Source organism: Mustela nigripes, chromosome 7, assembly GCF_022355385.1.
Source record: "Mustela nigripes isolate SB6536 chromosome 7, MUSNIG.SB6536, whole genome shotgun sequence".
Lineage (NCBI taxonomy): Eukaryota > Metazoa > Chordata > Mammalia > Carnivora > Mustelidae > Mustela > Mustela nigripes.
The window spans coordinates 122,621,341-122,643,241 of record NC_081563.1 but is presented as its reverse complement, the minus strand read 5'-3'; the positions used below and the strand labels follow the sequence as shown (position 1 = coordinate 122,643,241).

General features: G+C 43.9%; 1 protein-coding gene across 5 annotated transcripts in view; it reads left to right on the top strand.

Annotated features, from left to right (window-relative positions):
• CHD6 (chromodomain helicase DNA binding protein 6) overlaps window positions 1-21,901 on the top strand; it is a 192,662-nt gene that overhangs the window by 59,959 nt on the left and 110,802 nt on the right. For all 5 annotated transcript variants that reach the window (XM_059407015.1, XM_059407012.1, XM_059407013.1 and 2 more), the window contains 2 exons: window positions 3,463-3,983; window positions 21,196-21,343. In XM_059407015.1, coding sequence (XP_059262998.1) covers window positions 3,463-3,983; window positions 21,196-21,343 — 669 coding nt within the window. The remainder of the gene's footprint in view (window positions 1-3,462; window positions 3,984-21,195; window positions 21,344-21,901) is intronic.

Sequence of the window (21,901 nt, the reverse complement as noted above, 5' to 3'; positions counted from 1 at the left end):
TTAGGGCCATTTTCCAAGTGGTGATTTACTATCTTTCTTGGTAGAGGCTGAAAACAGTTTATTGAGGCCTTTGACTCTTTTCCATTGACCCTGAGACACATGGAAGAAATATTTTTTGTTAAATTTTTTAATCCTCAGCAGATGTCTTTTCCAAGCTCCCCAACAAGGTGCCTTAAAACATTTCGGGTGGGTTATTGAATTTGGGGATTTAGTTTTATTTTTTCAATACTAATATCTTCCTCTTGGGATACTTCTCCCTTTTTAACATTGACTAATTGTGCTGTGTTTCTTGGAGTTCCCTTCTTCCTGTAGGATGTCCCTGCTCTGCCGCTCCTTAGGAATATAAACTTTTTAAAAAATTATTTATCTATTTGCCAGGGAGAGAGAGAGAGAGAGTGAGCGCACAAGCAAGGGGAGCAGCAGGCAGAGGGAGAAGCAGGCTTGCACTGAGCAGGGAGCCCAATGCAGGACTCGACCCTAGGACCCCAGGATCATGCCCTGAGCTGAAAACAGACAGTTAAACAATTGAGCCACCCAGGCATCCCAACCTTTTTTATTTTTTATTTATTTAATTTTTTTAAAGATATTATTTCATTATTAGAGAAATCACAAGCCAGGGGGTGAGGAGGAGGCAGAGGCAGGAGGAGAAGCAGACTCCCTGCTGAGCAGGAAGCTTGACACAGGGCTCTGTCCCAGAACCCTGAGATCATGACCTCAGCCAAAGGCAGACCTTATTTGACTGAGCCCCCCAGGTGCCCTGGAATCTGACCTTTTGACAAGTTGCTTCATCTCTCTGACCTGTCTTTTCTGTAAAATGAAAGCAGGTAACTATTTGTGATTCCTCAGAGTAGAGTTGCTGGGATGTCAGCTAGTTCTATGTTTATGTTTATAAGAACTACCTGACCTTTTCCCAAAATGGTTGTATAGGCCAAGTCCATTTAACATTTCTTTCTTTTTTTTTTTAAGATTTTATTTATTTATTTGAAATAGAGAGAGAGAGATCACAAGTAGGCAGAGAGGCAGGCAGAGAGAGGGAGAAGCAGCTCCCTGCTGAGCAGAGAGCCCGATGCAGGCCTCGATCCCAGGACCCTGAGATCATGACCTGAGCCGAAGGCAGAGGCTTAACCCACTGAGCCACCCAGGCGCCCCCATTTAACATTTCTAAGGAAGTTCAGTCACACTGGTCTTGTGGCCAGCAGTTGTGGTTTCCTGGGATGTATGTCATAAAGTTCTCAGTGAATTGAGCACTAGCTCTTGGCTGGAAGGTCCAGATCCAAATTCCTCTACTCACTAGGTGTATGTCTGTGGGTACATCACCGAACATCAGTAGTCGTCTGTTTGTGTCTTTGTACTGACCTTTCAGGGTTGTTGTAAAGATAGAGATATCAGGAAGCATGTTTGCATAATTCTTAGTATATCCGTATGATACATGGCCAACAAATGTTAGCTGTTGCTGTTGCTACTGCCCCAGTGATGGAATGTACAGTTTCCACTGCCTGCCTCCATCTGCCTCAGCTCTGGAAGGCCTTAGCCTTCAAAAGATAGACCTTGAAATGGGGTACGAGTTGAAAAGAGGGTCCCACTTTTATAAAAACTACAGAGAGCTGCCTTGGTAGAATTTGGTCTTGAATATGTCATCTTTGAAAGGCTCTTTAGTAAACTAACTTGTATCTCTTGCTTTTTTAGTGTTTACACCCTTGCACACTAAGCAATATCTTGTTTCCTGAGGGTCAGGTGTCCCTGGCACAGAATTCAGTAATATCCCAGGGATGGGTGTGTCCTCTCAGGTTCAAGCTTTACCAGCGTACCTGTTATGCACTCTTACGTTTCTTATTGCCTTGGTTTTTTTCTTTTTATTGTGGTAAAAAGTGTAGCATAAAATCTACCATCCGGACCACTTTCTTGTGGTCATTTTAAATTCCTTTTAAGTTCGCAGCTTCTCCTTTTGCTAAGCCATCCTAAGCACTGAGTCAGCAGTGAGGTAGTCAAACTGAATTGTATTGTTTTTTTTTTCTTTCTTTCTGTCTTTCAAGTAGTAAATGCTGCCAGAAAGACCAATTCTTTCTGGACTTAGGCTTGTTTATGACACTAGACTTTATTTATGATAAAGATCCAAAAAAATCCTTCTTTTCTTTCATCTTTTTCTCCTGGGATTCTCAGTGTTGTGTTTGGGAGTACTGGAGGAGGGGAGGGAGCTGCAAAACCCAGGAGGGGAAACATGCAGCTGAATTTTGCACTCCATCACTCCCAGGGTGGGCCAGGAAGTCTGAGCACAGATTGGGTAACCAGAACACTGGAAGGGTAAGCCATGCCACCTAGGCAAGTGTCTGTGCCCTTTAGCACTCACCAAGCCTCTTGTTAGGGGAGCGGACTAGTCACAAATGGTGCTGTTTTTAAGCCATCACGCCAAGATGATTGTAGCCAGCTTCCTGGAAAGCCTGCTTGTCCTACCCAGGCTTTCCTTAAATTATTTCCTGAAACCAGCACCCACATTATCGGATTATTGCCAACCTTAGCTTGGTGGTGAAATGACAGATACACTCTGTGTAACCAGACCTGAGAGTCTGAGATGAAACTTCTCCTTCCAAGGGATGTTTCCTGAAAGTGGCCACCTTGGGAAGCTGCACCTCTGTTTAATGGTGCTCAAAAACAGCTTCAGAACTTCCTGTTTAGGAAGATGCCTTCAGCTTCTCTGACACATTCCTTCTAGTGGTGTCTTTCACAATAAAGCTTTCTCCTATATTGGCAGGGATTTTTTTTGGTGGGGTTTTTTGTTTGTTTGTTTGCTTTGCAAGTGGCCAAAGGTTATTTGGTGCTGCATCTGGGGACTTAGGTGATCATACAGAGGAGAAATAAAAGATGTAGGTTTGAATGATCCAGGCTTTCTGTTGAAAATCAAACCTGCTAAATATTGATGCAGCTTGAAGATAAGTGAGAGCAAAGATTTAGGGAAATCCGCACCACGCTAAGTTTGCTGCTGCGTCCTTGCCATCCAGTGATAGCACTTTTATTTATGAGCACATTTGAGCAGAACTTTTGTGTGCTCATGTGAGAAATGCCATTCTGGGTCAACAGTGTGCCTAGGATCCAAAGGTACCTTGTGGGACATCATCATTGACTGTTCAAGACGTGGGACTTCTAAGGTGTTTCAGATTTTGGTGCACAACATGGAAATCCTTCAGAGTGGTAGGGTTTTGGTTTTGTTTTTTCGTTTTTTTTTTTTCCAAACATACAAATTTTTTGTATGCTAACAGTGGCTTGGTGCAGGTCCACAGAGGCAGAGGCAAACACAAATAAAGTGTGTCCTGGTTGCCACAATCTCCCCAAGACCCAGCACATGAAGAACTAACACATGGTAGGAAATCAGTAAATGTTGAGTAAATCATGCGTTCAGACGTCGTAACACTTTTGTAGGAAGCATGCAATGGAAAAGTAATGTTCTTGTTTCTCTCTCTTTTACAGTTGTCAAATTTGAAAGTTCTGAATCACTCCCCAATGTCTGATGCCTCTGTCAATTTTGACTACAAATCCCCCTCCCCATTTGACCGCAGCACTGATCAGGAAGAGAAAATCGAAGATGTTGCCAGTCACTGTCTGCCTCAGAAAGACCTGTATGCTGCAGAAGAGGAAGCCGAGGCCCTTTTTCCTAGGAAAATGACATCCCATAATGGAATGGAGGACAGTGGAGGGGGAGGCACTGGAGTAAAGAAAAAAAGGAAGAAAAAGGATCCAGGAGAGCAAGAGGGTCCAGCAAAGGGAAGCAAGGACAGGGAGCCCAAGCCAAAGAGGAAGCGAGAACCTAGAGAGCCAAAGGAACCCCGCAAGGCCAAGGAGCCCAAAAGGGCCAAGGAGCCCAAGGAGCCTAAGCAGAAGGACGGAGCCAAGAAAGCGCGGAAGCCCCGGGAGGCCTCGGGCACCAAGGAGGCCAAAGAGAAGAGGAGCAGTGCCGACTCCATAGGCAGGACGAAGTCCAAGAAGGCCAGGTGCGTCTCTCCCCACCCCCCAGAGTGCCCCCCAACCCCAAACCCTGGCATGCTTGGCTCTGTGCGCACAGAATGATTTGCCGTTGGCCTTACTCCAGCCCCTGGACATAGCTCTCCTGCTTCATCCAAAATGAACCACTTTCTCACCTCCTGATGAGAGAAGGATAACCTCAGTACTGGCCCTGCCGTTTCTTACATTCCTTTTGGATTAAGAAAAATGAAAATACCTCCGCACACCCAGGGTATAAGGGTGGGGATATCCAGGGTACCACACAGGGAGGGCAGTAGTTTGGGGGACAGCAGCAATGTGGAGTGGTCGAGGGACAGCTCCCAGGGCTGTGCCCGGTCCCGGGAATCAGTGTTCGGGCAGTCTGGGGGAGCCGTGGGTGTGCGCAGACAGGAGAGGACTGCCCGGCTTCCCTTGGCCACAGACTCTCTAGTATGGGGCCACTCCTGGCGTGTTTCTCTTGTTCAGGATCTACCGCAGTGCCAGACGCCTGAGAGTGCTCAGGAAGGGGGGCTGCTTAGAGGCCAGTAGAGACCCCAGTGGAGAGTTCAGAGGGCGTGGGGTGGGCGGCATTAGGGGTCCCGGCTAGAGATTCTGTCAGCATCCACAGGTCCTCTTCACCCAGGAAACTTCGTATTTGCAATTGTGTACAAATGGAATGTTTTTTATTTTGTCTCTCTAAATTCTTCACTCAGAACATTATATTTAAACTTGGTAGGGAAATGTAAAGCAAAAAATATGGAAGCTCTACATAGTTCAAAGGAAGTTGAGGAATTTAAGTTCCTAAAATCACAGTGCAGAGGCAGAAGGTAGAGCAGGAACACCCATAAAAACCCAATGATCGATGGGAATGTTGACGTACAGTAATGAGACCATCAGACCTGTATGGGGTCAGGCATGGAGGAAGTAAGTTTTAAAGAAAGGAAAGCATTTTGGATGGTTTACGCTATGACTCAGAATTACCATATAGTTCCGTTCATTTTCAAAAGGATTTTGTTGGGACCGGATGGATAACTCCATAATCCAAGTTAAAACTGCCTTACAATATTCATTCCCTTCTCCATGGCAGGGGATTGCATCTTTTGTCTATCATAGACGCTTGTAGTAGTTTATAGACAGGACCTAAAGTACCTTATAGAAGGTTAAGAAAGGTAGGTAAAAATCAGGATTTCCACTAAGAGGAAACTTGCGGGCTCTGTTTCTTAGGTGAGCGAGTGAGCGTACTCTGATCTCTGACGTGTATGTGGCGTGGCAGAGGTGAGTCTCTGTCTTCTGCTCTAACTCTCATCTCTAAGTTACTTTGGAGAAGCTGAAGTGGTTCTTCAGGGCAGTAACACATGCGAAGGAGCAGCAGATGTGAGCTAGTGGGGTGACTTTGAGAGAACAGAGGAATTCCTGAGGATAGTGTTTTAGAATTAGGGTCATAGGAGGAGAGTTTCCACAGCTCTGCTAAGGATTTGATCTGTTTGTAGGAGGGATTAGAAAGCCATAGGAGTCCGAGCTCACTAGCACTGGTCTCTCCTACTTACCTGCTTAAAGCATTTCACATTTACTTTGTGTGAGCTATGAAACACGGAGACGAGCGTATAGACATTGCCATAATTTGGGGTCCACGAGGAGGCATTTCACAGAACAGCTTTAGGTGTCCTGTATATGTGTAGCAATACTGTTATCACTGTCCGTGATCTTAGTAAGCTGTATACAATATAAGTGAGCTGGAGAAGTGCTTGGTAGTGTTTTCAGGGGCTGCTGACTTCTAGCAGCAGAAGATACCCTTTAAGAAGATGCTGGCAGAGCTGGTTATCTCTTCAGCAACATGGGCAAGTTACATGAGGCTTTCTCTCTTGATTTGGGGCCTATGTAAAATTGACTTGTAACATGATAGAATTCTGTGTAGCTTGGTGGGATTTTGCCCTGGTGAGCCTTTCATGTCTTGTCCTTTATATATTTAGCAAATTGCATTAGTTCCTTTAATTAAAGATCCCACTGGTCAACAGAAGCAGTTTTAGTTATGAAAGGACATTAATTGAAGGAAAATGTTGGGAATTGAGTCTCAGTTTTTTATGCTTCTCTTTTGCTTTCTTGCAGAGTGGCTCAGGTGCATGTTTTGATTTGAGTAGGTATTGATTGGTATATTGGTAGTTGCAGATCATTCACTGGGCACTTGGATTATCGTGGGAGCTCCATAATTGATTTAAGGCTTCCGGACTTTTCCACCTTTGATTCATCTTGCCAGCTTCCACCGGTGAATCTTTGAGAAGCACTGTCACTGTCTTATTTCTGTTTGTAGTTGGAAAAGGTGGTGAATCAAATGCCTTCATCCTCTCTTCTTTCCAAATCAGTTTGGAAATAGTCAACAAAGATGGAGTTGCAGTGATCAGCTCGGTTATTATAAACCGGGTTGAAGAGCCTCCGCCATCTTGTGCCTGGAATGGGGCTGCTTGTTACTCCCTCCGTTGAGTTTGTCTCCCAGAACCGCACGCACTGAAGCCTGGAGCACATGCTGGGCCATGTCTGCGCTGTTCCTTTTCCCAGTCTCTCCAGTCCGGGAGGTCTCTGATCAGAGACATGGGAGGAGTTTGAAGAAGGGCTGAAAGTCTGTCACCAGTATTACTCCCTCCTCAGGAGTAAAACCGGGGGACCGGGGAATGAGATTTCCTCCAACAGTTTATGCCTGCTGTGCAACTTCTGGTTGTTCCTACTGCTTCCAAGACAAAGTCCAGACTCCTTTCTCTGTTATTTAAACCCTTTGGAGTGTGACCCTAGCCCCACTTCTGGTCTCTGACAAGCGACCTCACCAGCTAGATTGTTGTCACTGGCCCCTGAAGACACTTGTCTTGTTTCTTCTGGATCGCTCTTGCTATATTCCTCCCACATGACGCCCTTGTCCTTCTCCTAGGACCCCAAGTCCTTTCCATTTCCAGATCTGAGTGCAAGTCCTGGTTCTCTATAGAGCTTCCCCAAACCAGTGGGCTGGCGTGTCCCCTCTTCCATAGCACTTGGAGCCTTGCTCTGCATTGTGAATCAGAGACTTTTTCCCTGGGAAGACTGAGGAGAGCGAGTCTGACCTGTCGTACTGCAGCCAGGAAGAGGGAGATGCACTGAGAAGTGACTTGTGTACAGGGGTGTGTCATAAACTCAGACCTCCTGATCCCCAGTCCTGTACATTGCCCTTCGCAGATGGTGCCTTTCAGTCATAGGCTGTCATTGTGTACGACTTGTCTCATCAACATCAGTTAAGTGCCTGAGGTCCGGACCACTGTGCTTTGTCTTGTATGCTCTTAGGGGTCAGTCACCAGAGAGGTTTGCCAGGATGTTCGGTACATTAAGAGTGTTTTTGTATTTATGTATTATAATATATAATTTACATACTTTGCATATTTGTATATTATATATGATTATGTATTATACACTATATATCTTATGTATATAATTTGTTTTCCTAGAACAAATGAATAGAGCTCTTTTCCGTGAAAATAAGACCCATGTAAGATACAATAATTCCCATTTTTTTTCCATTGTTAAATAATAGTAGGTGGTGTCTCGACTTTAACTAAAGACATAAACATCTTAAAAAATAACTTGTCTAAGGCACAAGACTCATGGGCAGCACTATTGGGATTTGACTCTGGGCTCCCACTTTTTTCTCCCACAGCTTTGCACCTGTTAATGCCTCACTGGGAAATGTTGGGAAAGGAAGATGGTGGGGAGATTCCAGTGTCAGAGAAATTATTTTTTTTATTTGTAGGAAATGGTCCTTCTTCTGTAGAATTTCAGTTTGTGCACCCACAGTGTCCTCGAATCCTCTAGAGACTGTGAGGTGGCTCCGGCTTTTTCCCATGCTGCTTCTGCACTTGAGACAGCAAGCAGATAACCGAACGTGTCTCCTCTTCTGAACAGGTGATAGAGCCTAGCAGATTGTCCTTTTCAAGGGTGATGTCAGTAGTGATGCCCAAGTAAGAGAAGGGGGAAACTAACTTTTAACTACCGTCTCGTCCTTTCTTCTCAAACTGACGTGGAGTTTGAGCACTTCTTTATTGAGTAAAACTTAAGCAAAAAAGCTCTTCTAGGAAGAAGCCATATTAAGGCTGTCATTTCCCTGACTCTGATATGTAAATTTCACTTAGTATAGATTAATTGCTTTTACAGCTTTTTAATTACAGTACCTTTTCCCAAAGAGGAAGGGGCCACTGGTGTAAGAAGACATACAGACAAAGATACCCATGCACCTATACACCCAAACACATACACAGACCTATCCAGATGTAGACACACAGGGCCTGTCTGGGTGCAGCAAGGGCATCAGAAAGGTAGGCAGGCAGCAAGTCCAATCCTGGGGGCCACAGAATGTCGATAGGGCTTTGGGAAAATGCTTCGGTATTAGGAAAGCACCTTGGCACTTCCTTAGGGCGGCCAAAGAAATTTCTCACTAAGGAACCTTCCAAGATGTAATGGATTCTGTCCTCAGCAACAGTTTTAGGATCAGGTGCTTCTGCGTGCCTGTGAATTTCATACTTCTCTTTCTTGAAATAGCCATTAGTAAAAGTTAGCTTCATGGCATCAAAGCATGGTTCGATGAGCAGGAAAGATGACGCATTCCAGTGTGTGTGAGGCCATCTGGTGTTCTTACTCCATATCTAGGAGGAGTGCCTGAGGACTAGGTTGATGGCCTTTAGGCTTCACTCTTCTCAAATCAGGAGCTGAACATTTGGATGGAGCTGGAGGTAGTTTTTTAAGCCAGGGTCTTGAATGTTAGTGTTCATTTTGTTGGAGGCAGAACACAAGCTTTGGAGTTTCCACTTATGTCAGAATGGTTTATATTCTGTCTCTCAAAAGTCCAGAAACTGACCGGTGGGGGCACTGGGGTGGCTCTGTTGGTTAGGCATCTGCCTTCGGCTCAGGTCATGATCCCAGAGTCCGAGATGGAGCCTTACATCGAGCTCCTTGCTCGGCGGTGGGGATTCTCCCTCTTTCTCAGCTCATGCTCTCTCTCACCGTCTCTCAAATAAATAAAATCTTAAAGAAAGAGAGGGAGATAGGGAGGGAGAGAGAAAAGGTAAAGGTAAGGGTAAGGGAAGAGGAAGGGAAAGGAAGAAAGAAAAGAAACTGAACAGTGAACTAGCCTATGTGGAGGAGCGTCTGCTTGGATCTCCGAAGCCCAAACTTTGCTGTGCCTAAGGAATCACGTGGACGGCTTGTTAGGAAAGTAGATTCCAGACTACCTCCCCAGAGTGGGTGATTTATTAGGTCTCAGGTAGACCCAGGAACCTACAAATTCCAAAGCTTGCCAGATAATTAAAGTGTACTTGGTTCTTAGACCATCCTTTGAGAAACAGGTAAAAGATCACTGGGAAAGTGGAGCATATTTACATTTTTATATTTAACATGTGCTCGGCATGGAAAACCAAAAAGAGGGAAAGAGACGAACGGTGTGATGAGTCTGTGAAGTAATAAGAACTACATGTATTGGTTTCTGCCCTGGTTCCTGGCACAGAGCTCCTAAAGCCTTTGTACATTCCTGAGTGGTAGAAATACCAGTCTCCTCTCTTATTCTAACATTTGGTCTTCGACCCATCCTTGACACAAGACTCCTGAAACTGTTGTAATCTTTGCAGTGCTAAGAACACGAGGAGCATTCCTTGTTCTACCGTTTGTCTGTGACCCTGTTCCTGACACGAGGCACCTAAACCCTTCCAAACTCCTAAGCGATCAGAATACTAGAAGCATCTTTTGTTCTGGTGAGGTGACTCTGGGTAGACTTCTGGATGGTGACTGGTCATGAGAAAGACCAACCATGATTAGAAGCTTAGAGTTTTCAGCCCCACCCCTCATTATCCAGAGAGGGGGGAGAGGCTGCAAGTGGGGATAATAATTGATCATGCCGATGTGGGGAAGCCTCCTTAAAATCCCAAAAGTAGCAGGTTTGGGGAACGTTCAGGTGGGTAAATACATCCACGTGCCAGGCGGGTGGCACAGCTCAGCTCTACAGGGACAGAAGCTCCTGTGCTCAGGGTCCTCCCAGACTTCGCCCTGTGGATCTCCTTATCTGGCTATCCATCTGTATCTTTTGTCATATCCTTTAACAAACTGGAAAATGTAAGTAAGTGTGTCCCTGAGTTCTGTGTGCTGCTCTAGCAAATTAATGGAACATGGGGTGGGAGTGAGTGGATGGGGGGGAGTGGTCACTGGAGCCTCCGGTGTATGGCAGTTGGTCAGAAGCACAGGTGAACCTGAACTCGGGACTGGCATCTGAAGTGGGGAGGCCAGGTAGGGGCAGAATTGTGGCAGTGCGTCCACAACCTGTGGAATCTGATGCTCTCTCCAGGTAGATAGTGTCAGAGTTGAGTTGAATTCTCAGATACCCTGTGCCTGAGAATTGCTTGTTAGATGAGAGTTTTTTGGTTTTGGTTTTGGTTTTTTGGAGATTTTTTTCCAAAACAAACTCCCAAGTTTGGGGCCTCAGCTTTTACCCCCATTTATTTTGACTTGCCCACCCAGAACAGAATATTATTTCCCAAATCTAGTAAGTCTAGTAGTATCCTGGAAGAAAGGTTTTACCTTTTCTAGTTTCCTTCTTGAGGGGTTGCTTCTAGGAAGTTAAGCCCAGACCTTCCGGTTCCATAACCCTTAGAGCTGTGAGTCAACCACCACTGTGATGCAGGAGGGCAATGAAACTCAGCCCAGCTCCGTGTCACTGCTTGAAGGTCAATCACCCATCTTTGTTGAGATTGCAGATCTTTGCTGAGCGGAGCCGGGCTTAGGCTCAAGAGTGTGTGTTGACAGCATTCTTTCTGTTAGGGGACTTGTTTTTATATTCTGACCGGTTATTAGAAGGAAGAAGACAAATGTGAAGACATACGAGTTCTGAGTAGAGAGTGCTCGGAACCCACTGGGCTTTATGGGGAGTAGGGAGGAACTGCGAATGACAGTGGCAGAGACCCACCTCTGAAGTTTCGGATTAAGTCTCCATTCCTGTTTTTCTAGGAGCACCTGGGGTGCTTATTACTCTGTCCTCAGGGCTTTTTAAGTTAGGCTTGGGTACACAGTGGGCTTTACTGAATCTGAAAAGAACACTTAATAAATACGAATGCTAGATGAATACCTGCCTCTTTTTTCTGTATCTTGTAGTGCCTCCTGTGTGCCTTTATTCATGAGTCCTTTCGGTGGGAGTGGGGTAGTGGAGGGAAGAAGGTGGCATTGAAGCGTCGTCTGTGCTCCTCCCTGTCCCAGAGGAGCTTCACGGGTTAGAGCAACAGCCCTGCGAGGGTTTCAAAATCAGGCAAAAACATAAACAAGCAGAAGGCCCTAGTATTACCGTATACAGAATAACTGGAAGGATTTGGCAGATCAGGAGTGTTTCAGTTGTGCCAAAGTCAGTCCCTTGGAAGTGGTGGGTACGGAGCCAGGTATTAAAGGAGTTAATAGACAAAAGACTTAAAGCAAAAAGACCAAATAAGTATTTAAATAAATATGTTAAAGGGGGGGAGCTTTTCCAGTTTCGTTTTGTTTTTTTTTCCTGCATTTGCTTTTACTTGCGTTTATTTTATGTGGAAATGATTCCCAGGCCATAAGTTTTTTGTTTCTTCTGGGGTATCTTGTTCTTCTCTGCAGCCGCCTGGTTTAGGAACGGTCTGCTCTTTATCAGAAAGGCTCACCTCGTGGTCCCAGGAGAGCTCGTGTGCGAGTTAATCTGACTGTGAACTGTGTAAATTCAGCGCCATGTCTTGGGGTTTGTTCACCTGGGTGTGCTCAATGGCCAGAGAATCTGCATCTAAACCCTTAAGTCAGCATTATTCTCAGCATTTTTAAGCCTGTGCGGTAAAACTTTAGCACTGCTGTGGGCCCCGCACCCCACGTGCAGCCCCGCTCCTCAGCCTGGGCCCACCTCCCAGCCCCAGGCAGTAGCACCTGAGTACCTCTCCCCGCTTCTGCACAGCGTGGCTGTCACATACTTGGGGCTTTTTGGGGTGGGCTTTGCCCACCCGAGATGGCCTGGGCAGTTTCACGTGTGTTCTTGGAGTGAACCAAAGATTTGAACCTCTTGATTTGCATGACTTCATAGGGTTTTCTGGGTCAGGTGAGTAGCAGATCATTTTCAGAGCTCACAGCAGGCTGCTCACGGGAAGAGGAAGAATGATGGCTCCTGGGAGAATCCATAGCAGGTTGGGGGAGGGGTGCTACTAGTTTGAACACAGCCGCTGAGCATACTTTTATTTTCACTTCTTAACCAAATGATAGCGAAATGCCAGGAAGGACAAAGGGGAATATATCTTTAAAGATGAGAAATGTGAATTTCTGGGCAAGGCAGGCCACTGTATCATACTGGTGGATGACAGTGGGGGGATCCCAGCATGCAGGATCTCCTTGTAGTAGAGATAGAAATGCTGCTTCCTCACAGTGGACCTGTCAGCTCTGGAGAAGGGGTGGGAGGCAGGCCAGAAGTGGAGGTGATTGAAGGGACTGCATGTAGTGGCTTTATGGCTGGCCAGCTCCAGGCTGAAATCAGGTAGTTACTCTAAAGGTATTGAGCTGTTTGCCCCAGGGGATGCTCTCGGACTCCCATGTGGAGACTCCCATCAACAGGAAAGGGACTTCAGGCTATTGCTCTGCCTTTTTCCTGCCAATACCCTAAAAGGTATTGTACCTGTGTGTACAGAGTACTAAGCCAGGCTTCTCATTCGGGGGTGAGACTTGGTCTCACCAGCTACCTGTATTATCAACCTCATTCATTTTACTTTATTTTTTATTATTTTTTAAAGATTTCATTTATTTGACAGAGAGGGAGAGAGCATAAGCAGGGGGAGTGGCAGGCAGAGGGAGAAAGAGAGAGAAGCAGGCTCCCTGCTGAGCAAGGAGCCCTATGTGGGGCTGGATCCCGGGACTCTGGGATCATAATCTGAGCCGAAGGCAGACACTTAACCAACTGAGCCACCCAGGCGCCCCTCAACCTCCTTCATTTTGAACAGGAGCAATCCACCAAAGATCATGAGGCCATAGAGGAAAATTTTAAGCAGCAAAGAAGAGGAAAAGGGAGTGAGCAGAACAATTGTCCTCAAAAGAAAGAAGTCCAGGAAAAAACTTGTAAAGATGTTAAATTTGCATCCTCAGATTCAAGGTGGTATTTTGTCTGTAAAACAAGGATGAGTTATGAAACGGGAGCAGTCAGAAAACAAGAAAGAATTAATGAAAATTTAAAACATACTGCCTAAGAATTCAACAAAAATATTGAGTAGAGGAGAGAGTAGGGGAGATACGTAAGATCTAAATTAATCAGCTTTCCTACCAGGATGTCACTGTTGCTTAATGTTGACAGGTGGAGAACTAGAGGCATGAACACATTGGAGTTAGGGTGCTCTCATTCAAAGGCAGTTCTTTCTAGAAAGTGGGATTTGGTGGAAGTAGGGATGGCTTGTCATTTGAAATCTACATTTTTTGAAATTTTATTTGCTTTGATAACTTTTTAAAAAATGTTCAGTTAGCCAGCATATTATAGTACATCTAAATTTTTGATGTAGTGTTCAGATTCATTAGTTGCATGTAACACCCCTTTTATAACTTTTAATAAGATTGCTTATTAAAACTGTACTTTTTTATCTTATAAGTATGTAATGTTTTTGCTAGGATAATATCACAAACTAGTGTAATCTTTGTTTTTGATGGTGCTAGTGATAACAGTTAAAGGGACAGAGGACAGGGTAGACTTGCTTCTCATTTTGTGTGCAGTTGACTATATCTATACCAAAACAGTTCTGTGTATGTATGTATATATATATATATATATATATATATATATATATATATATATATATTTTTTTTTTTTTTTTTCATTTAACCAGCATTTTTGCGATCTCTGCCAACTCAGTTCTCGGTGTATAGACTGAACCAACATGGGCATTAAGTAAAAGTTGCAGTAAGGGTACAGGGGGGCTCTTTGGGGGTAATATCCATGTTTATAGTATGTCCTTCTGGGAGGAGGATCAGGGCCTATGGCAAGGCCTGGACTGGAAGCTTCTCTGAAGGGTTGTTCCTGGAGTGGAGGTAGTTCCTGGGCTGTGTGCTCCCCAGCCACGTGCATGTCTGTGAAGGTAGTAACTGGCATCATGTGCTCTTTTCAGTTCTGAATTTGGGAATTACAGCAACTCCCTATGGCAGTAACTGATTTTTCTTGCTGACTTTAATGGATATTCTATAAGTTTTAATTTAAAAATGGGATGATGATGGGGTTCCTGGGTGGCTCAGTAGGCTAAAGCATCTGCCTTCGGCTCAGGTCATGATCCCAGAGCCCTGGGATCGAGCCCCCACATCGGGCTCTATGCTTAGCGGGGAGCCTGCCTCCTCCTCTCTCTCTGCCTACTTGTGATCTCTGCCTGTCAAATAAATAAATAGGATCTTTTAAAAAAATAATAAAATAAAAAATAAAAATGGGATGATGAATTATTTTGAAATAGTGGGGTTTGTTTGATAGATAAAAATTCTTACTATCTGGAATCTATGGAGGCAGAGTCATGAATGACTCCTAGTAGAGCAGTGTTGTGACACATACCCAGATCTTTCTCATATTCAGATCTGGTGCTAAGTTTCTAACTCTCAGTTCTACCAAAGAAACCTGGAGGTTGGGAATTGGAGACGAGGCTGGGAGGAAAGTTTGAGAAAGTCTTGTCTGTCTAGTGCTTTTATATAATTTTCTGTAAGTAGCTACTGTATTGTAGTTTCCTATTCAGAAGGCCCCCAAATTACTTATTTTCCTAATACAAACTGCAGAAAGTAAAGAAGTAGAAAACCTTCTTGGCTGATGAAGCTGTGTAGAAGACATCCGGAGAGCTTTGGGGTGAGGCCTGCTAATCAGCTGCTGTTAGTTACATGGGTTAGTCGTCCTACTTGCGTGGTACATACATGTTTTATTGTAAAATCAAGTTTGACTTCTACTAAAAATAAGTGCTTTGAGCTTCAAAAATCTTGTCTGTCATTTTTCTTTCTGTCCTTGCAAGTTAGTTTGTTCTAACCCTGAAAGCTAGAAAAGAGGATTATAAAAATGAAATTGCTTTGATCTAGCCCTGTGTGCCATTAAGTGGTGAGAGTATTATTAGGTCTTTGTGTTATACAGAACTCCCTTGGTTACAAGTGACGTAAACCCAACTTGAATTAAGTTAAAAAAAAAAAAAAGTAACAGAGGGTTCACTGATTTTAAGGATCAGAACCGGGAAGTATCGTTGAGGATTCTGCTAGTGTTCTTTGCCTCCAACACTCCCTTGCATCCTTCTGGGTGTCAGCTCCATCCTTTGCTTTTCTTCTGGAAGTTGAACCGCGGCGGCCTGCAGCTCTGGGCTCACAGCTTAACAACCTTGTAATGCAGGAGGAAAGAGACTCATTTTCCTATGCAGTCCTGCCAATTTTTTTTTTTTTTTAAAGGAGGGACTGCTAAGTTGGCCTGGCTGGGTCATGTATCCATCCCTGGATCAGTCACTGTGGTAAAAGGAATAGGGTACTGTAGTCCCGCCTGACCTTCTGCCCACTTTTGTAGTCTGGAAGGTCCATAGTGGTTATCAGCAAAACAATGCTGAACATACACAGTATCCACTCCAGTCATGGCATAGGTATATATGAAAATAATTACGTTTTTTCTTGAACTATTTGAGAATAAGGTGCATGTATCCTGATTTTTTATCCCTAAGTACTCCCGTGAGTTTTTCCTAAGAGTAGTAGGACCATTTTCTTCCCTAACCATTGTCTAGTTGACTGCTTTTGTTCACTCGCAGCTAATAAGCACTCTATGGGGAGACACTTCAAGGTCATGCAAAAATCCTGCTCATCTTCCCATGTTCTCAACAGTCATCCATTCCTGGATGGTCTGGACTGGACTCGTCTTTCCTCTAATGATTGCAGAATGATCTTCCACCTCCACATTTCCTCTGCGTTTACCATTTGGGCTCTTTAGGAAGCAAGAGCTCTCCCTTCTCCCTTACACATTCATTATTTATCCGTCTATCCGTTATTGGTTTGGATTCCTGTTGTTCTCAGTTTCCGTAACTCATTACAGTCCTTAGTTGCTTTGGTGCTCAGATGGTCCCAGTTTTGACCCACAAGAGCTCTTCAGGTTTACTCCTGTGTCTTTTCACCAAGCTGCCTTCATTTTTTGAGCACCCCTTTACTTTCTGACATAGCAAGAATGTTTCAGGCTCATCTCATATCTTCCTACCTCAGCCTTGGAATTGGCTATTTCTGGAAGGAACTTTGGTATTACAGACCAAGGTGTGTGCGCTGGGTGGGTACATTGTGACTGCGGCGTCTTCACTTTTTGGCTCTTTCAGTTGTCAGAGTGAGGGGGAACACACACATACATGTGCACATTACATGCATGTACACACAACTATATGCACACAAGCATGATACATCCATAATACCCGTGTGCGCATTTATATGCATGTGTTCATATATGTGCTTATTTTAGAAATCCTGAGTCCCTGCTAATGCCTGCAGTTCAGATCCCCTGTTATCTTCCTCGCCTTAACAACATTTCATACTTACATCTTCTCTCTTCCTCATTGAGAACCACGACTCCTCACATCAACACATTTACTCATTTGCTTAATCCTGTATCACATCTAAAATGGCTTCAAAATTGCTTCACCCATATGCCTACCAAAAAGGCCAGGATTTTTTCACTGCCCCAAAAGCTGAAGGTATGTAGTCAAATACAGTTGACCCTTGAACAACACGGGTTTGAACTGCATGGATCCACTTATATGCAGATTTTCTATAATAATTACAGTATAGTACTGTAAATGGATTTTCTCTTCCTTAAAATTTCATTAGTAACATTAGCTCACTTCGTTGTAAGAATACAGTAGAATATACATATACAAAATAGGTGTTAATTGACTGTTTATATTAAGGCTTCTCGTCAGTAGTAGGCTACTAGTAGCTAAGTTTATTTGCCAGAGAGAGAGAGTGTGTGCACAAGCAGGGGGAGTGGCAGGCATGGAGCCTGGTGTAGAACTAAATCCCAGGACCCTGGGATCATGACCTGAGCTGAAGTCAGACCAACTGCGCCATCTAGGCATCCCTGTTTTTTAGTTTTATTTTACATTTTTTAGAGGGACAGGGGGAGTTTGTTTGTTTGTTTTTTTACGATTTATTTATTTGAGAGACAGAGCAAACATGTGGGGAGGGGCAGAGAGAATCCTTAAGCTGAGCGTGGAGACTGGCATGGGGCTCCATCCCAGGACCCTGAGACCATGACCTGATCCGAAATCAAGGATCAGCTGCTTAACCAGCTGAGCCATCTCGGTGCCCTGGGAGGGAGAGAATCTCAAGCAGGCTCCACGTCCAGCATGGAGCCTCATGTGGGCTTGATCTCCCAGCCCTGAGATCATGACCTGCCCTGAAATCAAGTTGGACACTTACCTGACTGAGCCACCCAGGTGCCCCTCTTTTTAAAATACAAATAGACATATTTTCTTATTTTCCCTTTTTTCTTCCACGAAAGGTAGCATAATATGCCATTTTGCACTTAGTTTTTCACACTTAGCAGTGCATCTTGGAAACCATTCCACATCGGTGTGTGGGATTCTTAGTTGTTTTACAGCTGCATAGTACTCTACTGTAGGTGTCTGAATTTGTTCACTCTCGTTTCTTTATGTAGATAGTTTCTATTAACTTGCAGTTACTAAATAATGCTGCAGTGAGTAACCTCACTCGTATATATTTTCGTATTGTTGGAGGTGTATCTTTAGAGTATATTCCTATAAATGGAACTGCTAGATCAGAGGGTATATACATACGTAGTTTTGTTACATGTTATTTGACCCCTATTTTTGAAGAGCCTGGGGTTTCAGGGAGCAAACAAGCTTCCATGGACTGAATCTGTCTATAGGTAGAACAATTTGGAGGTTAAATGTCTTCATTTGATAAAACTCTCAAGCATTAAGTTTTCAGAAGTTATTCCAAAGAGGGAGAAAACACATTTCATCTACTCTTCCTGGAGAATGAATTTGGTGATATTTTCTTGTGTCCTATTTGAAAATCCCATTTATAAGCTTACAAGAATCTTTTCTTCCTGATACTATCTGAAGAGCTCCAAGAAGAATTTTTGGAACTCAAAATTGATTCTGTTGCCAAAGGTAACCCTACAGGAATCACTTAGAAGATTTCTGAGCTGGAGTATTTTCTAACTTACCCACAAATAAGCAAGCAGGTTTCACCAGTTGTTTTCCTGTTTTACCAACATGTATTTAAGAAGATGTTCCTCTACTCCCCCTGGCCCCAGCTTCTGGCTAGGAAAATCTAGTAGTGTCCCAGGCTTGACTTTGAAAGTGCCTCAGTAACTTGTCCTTATACTCATTATTTAATGTGAGTCTGAAAAATGGAAGGCAAATATAAAATATATACAGATCATGTAGCAAAGATGCATATTTTGAGGAGGTTCTGTTCCTTAATTGTGGCTTGATCGTGGTTTAGGTTTGAGATTGAGTTTGAGTTGAGTACTTCTTAGTATATACACAGATAAATACATATAATGAAGAGTAAACATGTAGACAGAGTTTTGTAACATAATGAAGTTATATTTAGTAGTCAGATAAATTGATTTCAGTTGTTGGGAGAAAGGATTTCAGATTTTACTAAAGATTAAACAGGGCCCTGAACATGTGACTGTATTATGGTGACTCTTAGTATATTAGTATATTAATCAGCTATTGTTAAATTTGTGTCCAAAAAATTAAGCACAAACCTTCTTTTGTTAAGAGATCCATATAAAAAACTGTCAACAACTATGGATTTGTGGATTTATTTTTCTGTATTTGGGTCATTGGAATATTTTGTTGCTACTTCTTTTGGTCATTATTTTGAGATTCAAATAACATTAAAGGAGATTTGAAGTTTTTACATTAAAAGGGAGACTGGGGTTTAAGAAGAAGACAGAAAACAAAATATGGTGTTAAAAGCCACCGGCTGTGGGTCAGATGAGCTGAGTGTGGGCCTCTGCTGGTGACTTTGGGACCTTTGCAGCTTTTGAACCTGTTTTCTTTATTTGGAATTTGAGGTTCATTTACCTGCTCTGACTCCCTCATGAGACTGTGGTTTTAGTAGTGAAATGAGATGTGGAACACACAAGCGCTTCATAGAATGTAAATTGCTTTACAGTTTTCTTAGTGAGGAGCTATATAACATGACATGAATATCCTGCAAAAATTTAGGATCTTTGTAAATTATGTCACCTGTGTCTCCTGTTCTGAACTGATCAGTAGAACCTTTGTTTGTTCCTCCGTGTTGGAGAATACAGGTCCCTTATTAAAATGTATAATCTCCAAAATGGCAGGAGCCCTTAAGTTTAATTTCCTCAGGTGGGACAGAATAATTTTTGTAAAGACCTTTCCTGTGCAGTAAACAAGCCATTCTTCAGCCCGGAGACTTCAAGGACGTGCTATTTGTGCTGACCTGATTGAGGGTCCATGGGCAGTGAAGGGTGTTCAAGAGAGAGGCAGGCTGATTCCAGCAATCATCACTGATTGGTATTCCTGACAAAAGTTCGTCGTGCTGGGTCTCCCTCTCTACACAAGGCCATCTGCTTCCTTCTCTTCCGCCCACCTTCTGATCTCTTACCTGATAGAACATGGTTCTGGCTCTTTTCTCATCTTCCATGTTCTGTCCCTTGCTCACACGTACTGGTTTTATTTCTCCTGGATCTTTTAAATCATCTTCACCTTTGAGTTTTCATTGATTATATTTAGCCTGGGTCTTCATTTCCTCTTGCCTGGGCTTGTCGTCTGGCTTTTGTCACACAGAATGAAGCCAGAGCTCTCTGGCTGGGTATGTACCAGTTTCCTTGCAGCCTCATTACTTAGTGCTTCTGTTCACTTGCCCTGTCGTCCAGCCATGCAGGCTGTCCTTTAATAGATGTGTGCTTAGCACTCTTCCATTCCCCCTAAGAGTGCCAGGGTGGTTAAGAGCGTGCCTGGGCTCACATCCTTTTCTCACCATTTACCAGCCATATGACCCTGGAAATCTAACTGAGCCTCAACCGTGCTTCCTGATAAAACGAGGATAGTAGTACCCTCTGCCTCGTAAGGTGGATGTGAAGACTAAGTGAGGTAATGCATGTGAGAGACTTAAAGAGCTGTGCCTGTGTGTAATTGGTGCTTTATAACTAGTAGCTACAATTATTATTACTGCTACTGTTATAACTTCTGTTCCATGCCCATCCCTGCTCAGTTGCATTTTCCCGTATCTCCCCAGTGACGAGTGACCTTGATGCATCCGTCTATTCAGTAAGCGTCTACTGGGTACTTACTAATGTAGAAGGCATGAAACTGCTCACTGTGGGGAATACAAACCTTAATCAGATACTTACTGTCCTCTAGGAACTCAGAGTCTGGTAGGAGAGATCAGAGATGTATAAAATATTTATCCACTTACAAAGGTTTGTGGAGCAGCTACGCAGGAGCCAGGCACTCAGTGGTTCTGAGACTGATGTCACAGTGAAAGACTAACTTTAGTGAAAGACAGAGTTGGTGTACCTTAGACAAAGCATTGCCGAGGTGCTTTGGGAATATGGAAAAGAGGCTTTATCAGCTAGGAGGTCAGGAAAAGCTTTTTAAGAGGTGTTGCCATCTTAGGACCATTCAGGATGGCTAGACTTTGCCTGTCTTCACCTCTCTCTGGAGGCATTCAGCTACCCTTCTGGGCTGTGGCTGTAGGTGGCCTATAGGATTTTCAGAATTGTAACCTCCTCAAGGGCAAGGACAGTATTATTTTCATTTCTGAGTTCCTAGTACTTACTCTAAGGCTTATATAGACCATTTTCAGTAGAGGATGATGACAGATTAGGGAAATGTCTCTTCCCATGTAACTCAAAGGGAGATTAATTGACTGATTCTCAGTATCTTAATATCTGGCAATTAACGTTACTAGAGAAGACATTTATATAAACTGAAAGTGAGGTTTTGGGGATGTTCATATTATTTTATTTCTTACCACATTAATCATAGCCAAAGTAGTTATGATAGGGGTTTAAAAAAGTGAATTCTGCCTCAAGCCATATTTCTTCCCATCTTTCTGTGTAGTTCTGGGAAGAAACTCTTGTAGATTCCCCATTAAAGCCTACCCCGGGACAAGAATTCCAGAATGTGATACCATAACTTTCATCCCTTGAGCGCTCTTAGTTTTAAAAACTGCCCAAGAGTTTTAATTCTGAATTTCTCCTTGTAGCAAGGAGCAAGGACCAACCCCAGTGGAGAGAAAGAAGAAAGGAAAGAGGAAAAGTGAAACCACAGTGGAGAGTTTAGAGCTGGATCAGGGCCTGCCGAACTCATCCCTGCGGAGTCCCGAGGAGTCCACTGAGTCTGCAGACAGCCAGGTACAGCTGTGAGCGGGAGCCCTGCTGGAGGTTACGGCCACCGCACAGATCCCGCTGACGCCAGCTCTGGTGCCCTCCTCTCCGTCTCCAGCCCACACCCCCTGCGCACAGACCCAGGCTGGGCTCTCACTGTTGGGTGGGTGAGCACCGAAGACCACAGGCTTTTTCCCCTAACATCCTGATCCTTATACTGATGGTCTCCTGAGTTTTTTTAGTGGTGTCTGCTTCCTTCTTGGGAAGTGACACGCGTCAGGCTGCAGAAAGAGTGAACGTGGGAAATAGAATTGTGGGTGCTCTGGGTAGACTTGGAGCGCCTACTGGCCATGGAGGTGGTGCTTTTAGGGCCCAGAATGCGAGGCCAGTCTGTGTAAGGACATTTTCATAATCCCAGATGCTGGGAAAGTCAGGGACAAATGTATTCATTTTGCCAAAATACTCAAGGAAGCTGGGCCAAACATGGAAACAAGGAGTTGCCCACATGAATGAGATTTCTAAAACTGCTGAAGGGAGCTCATGACTGGTAGGAATTTCCTCCCTGAGTTGAGGCCACCTGTCTTG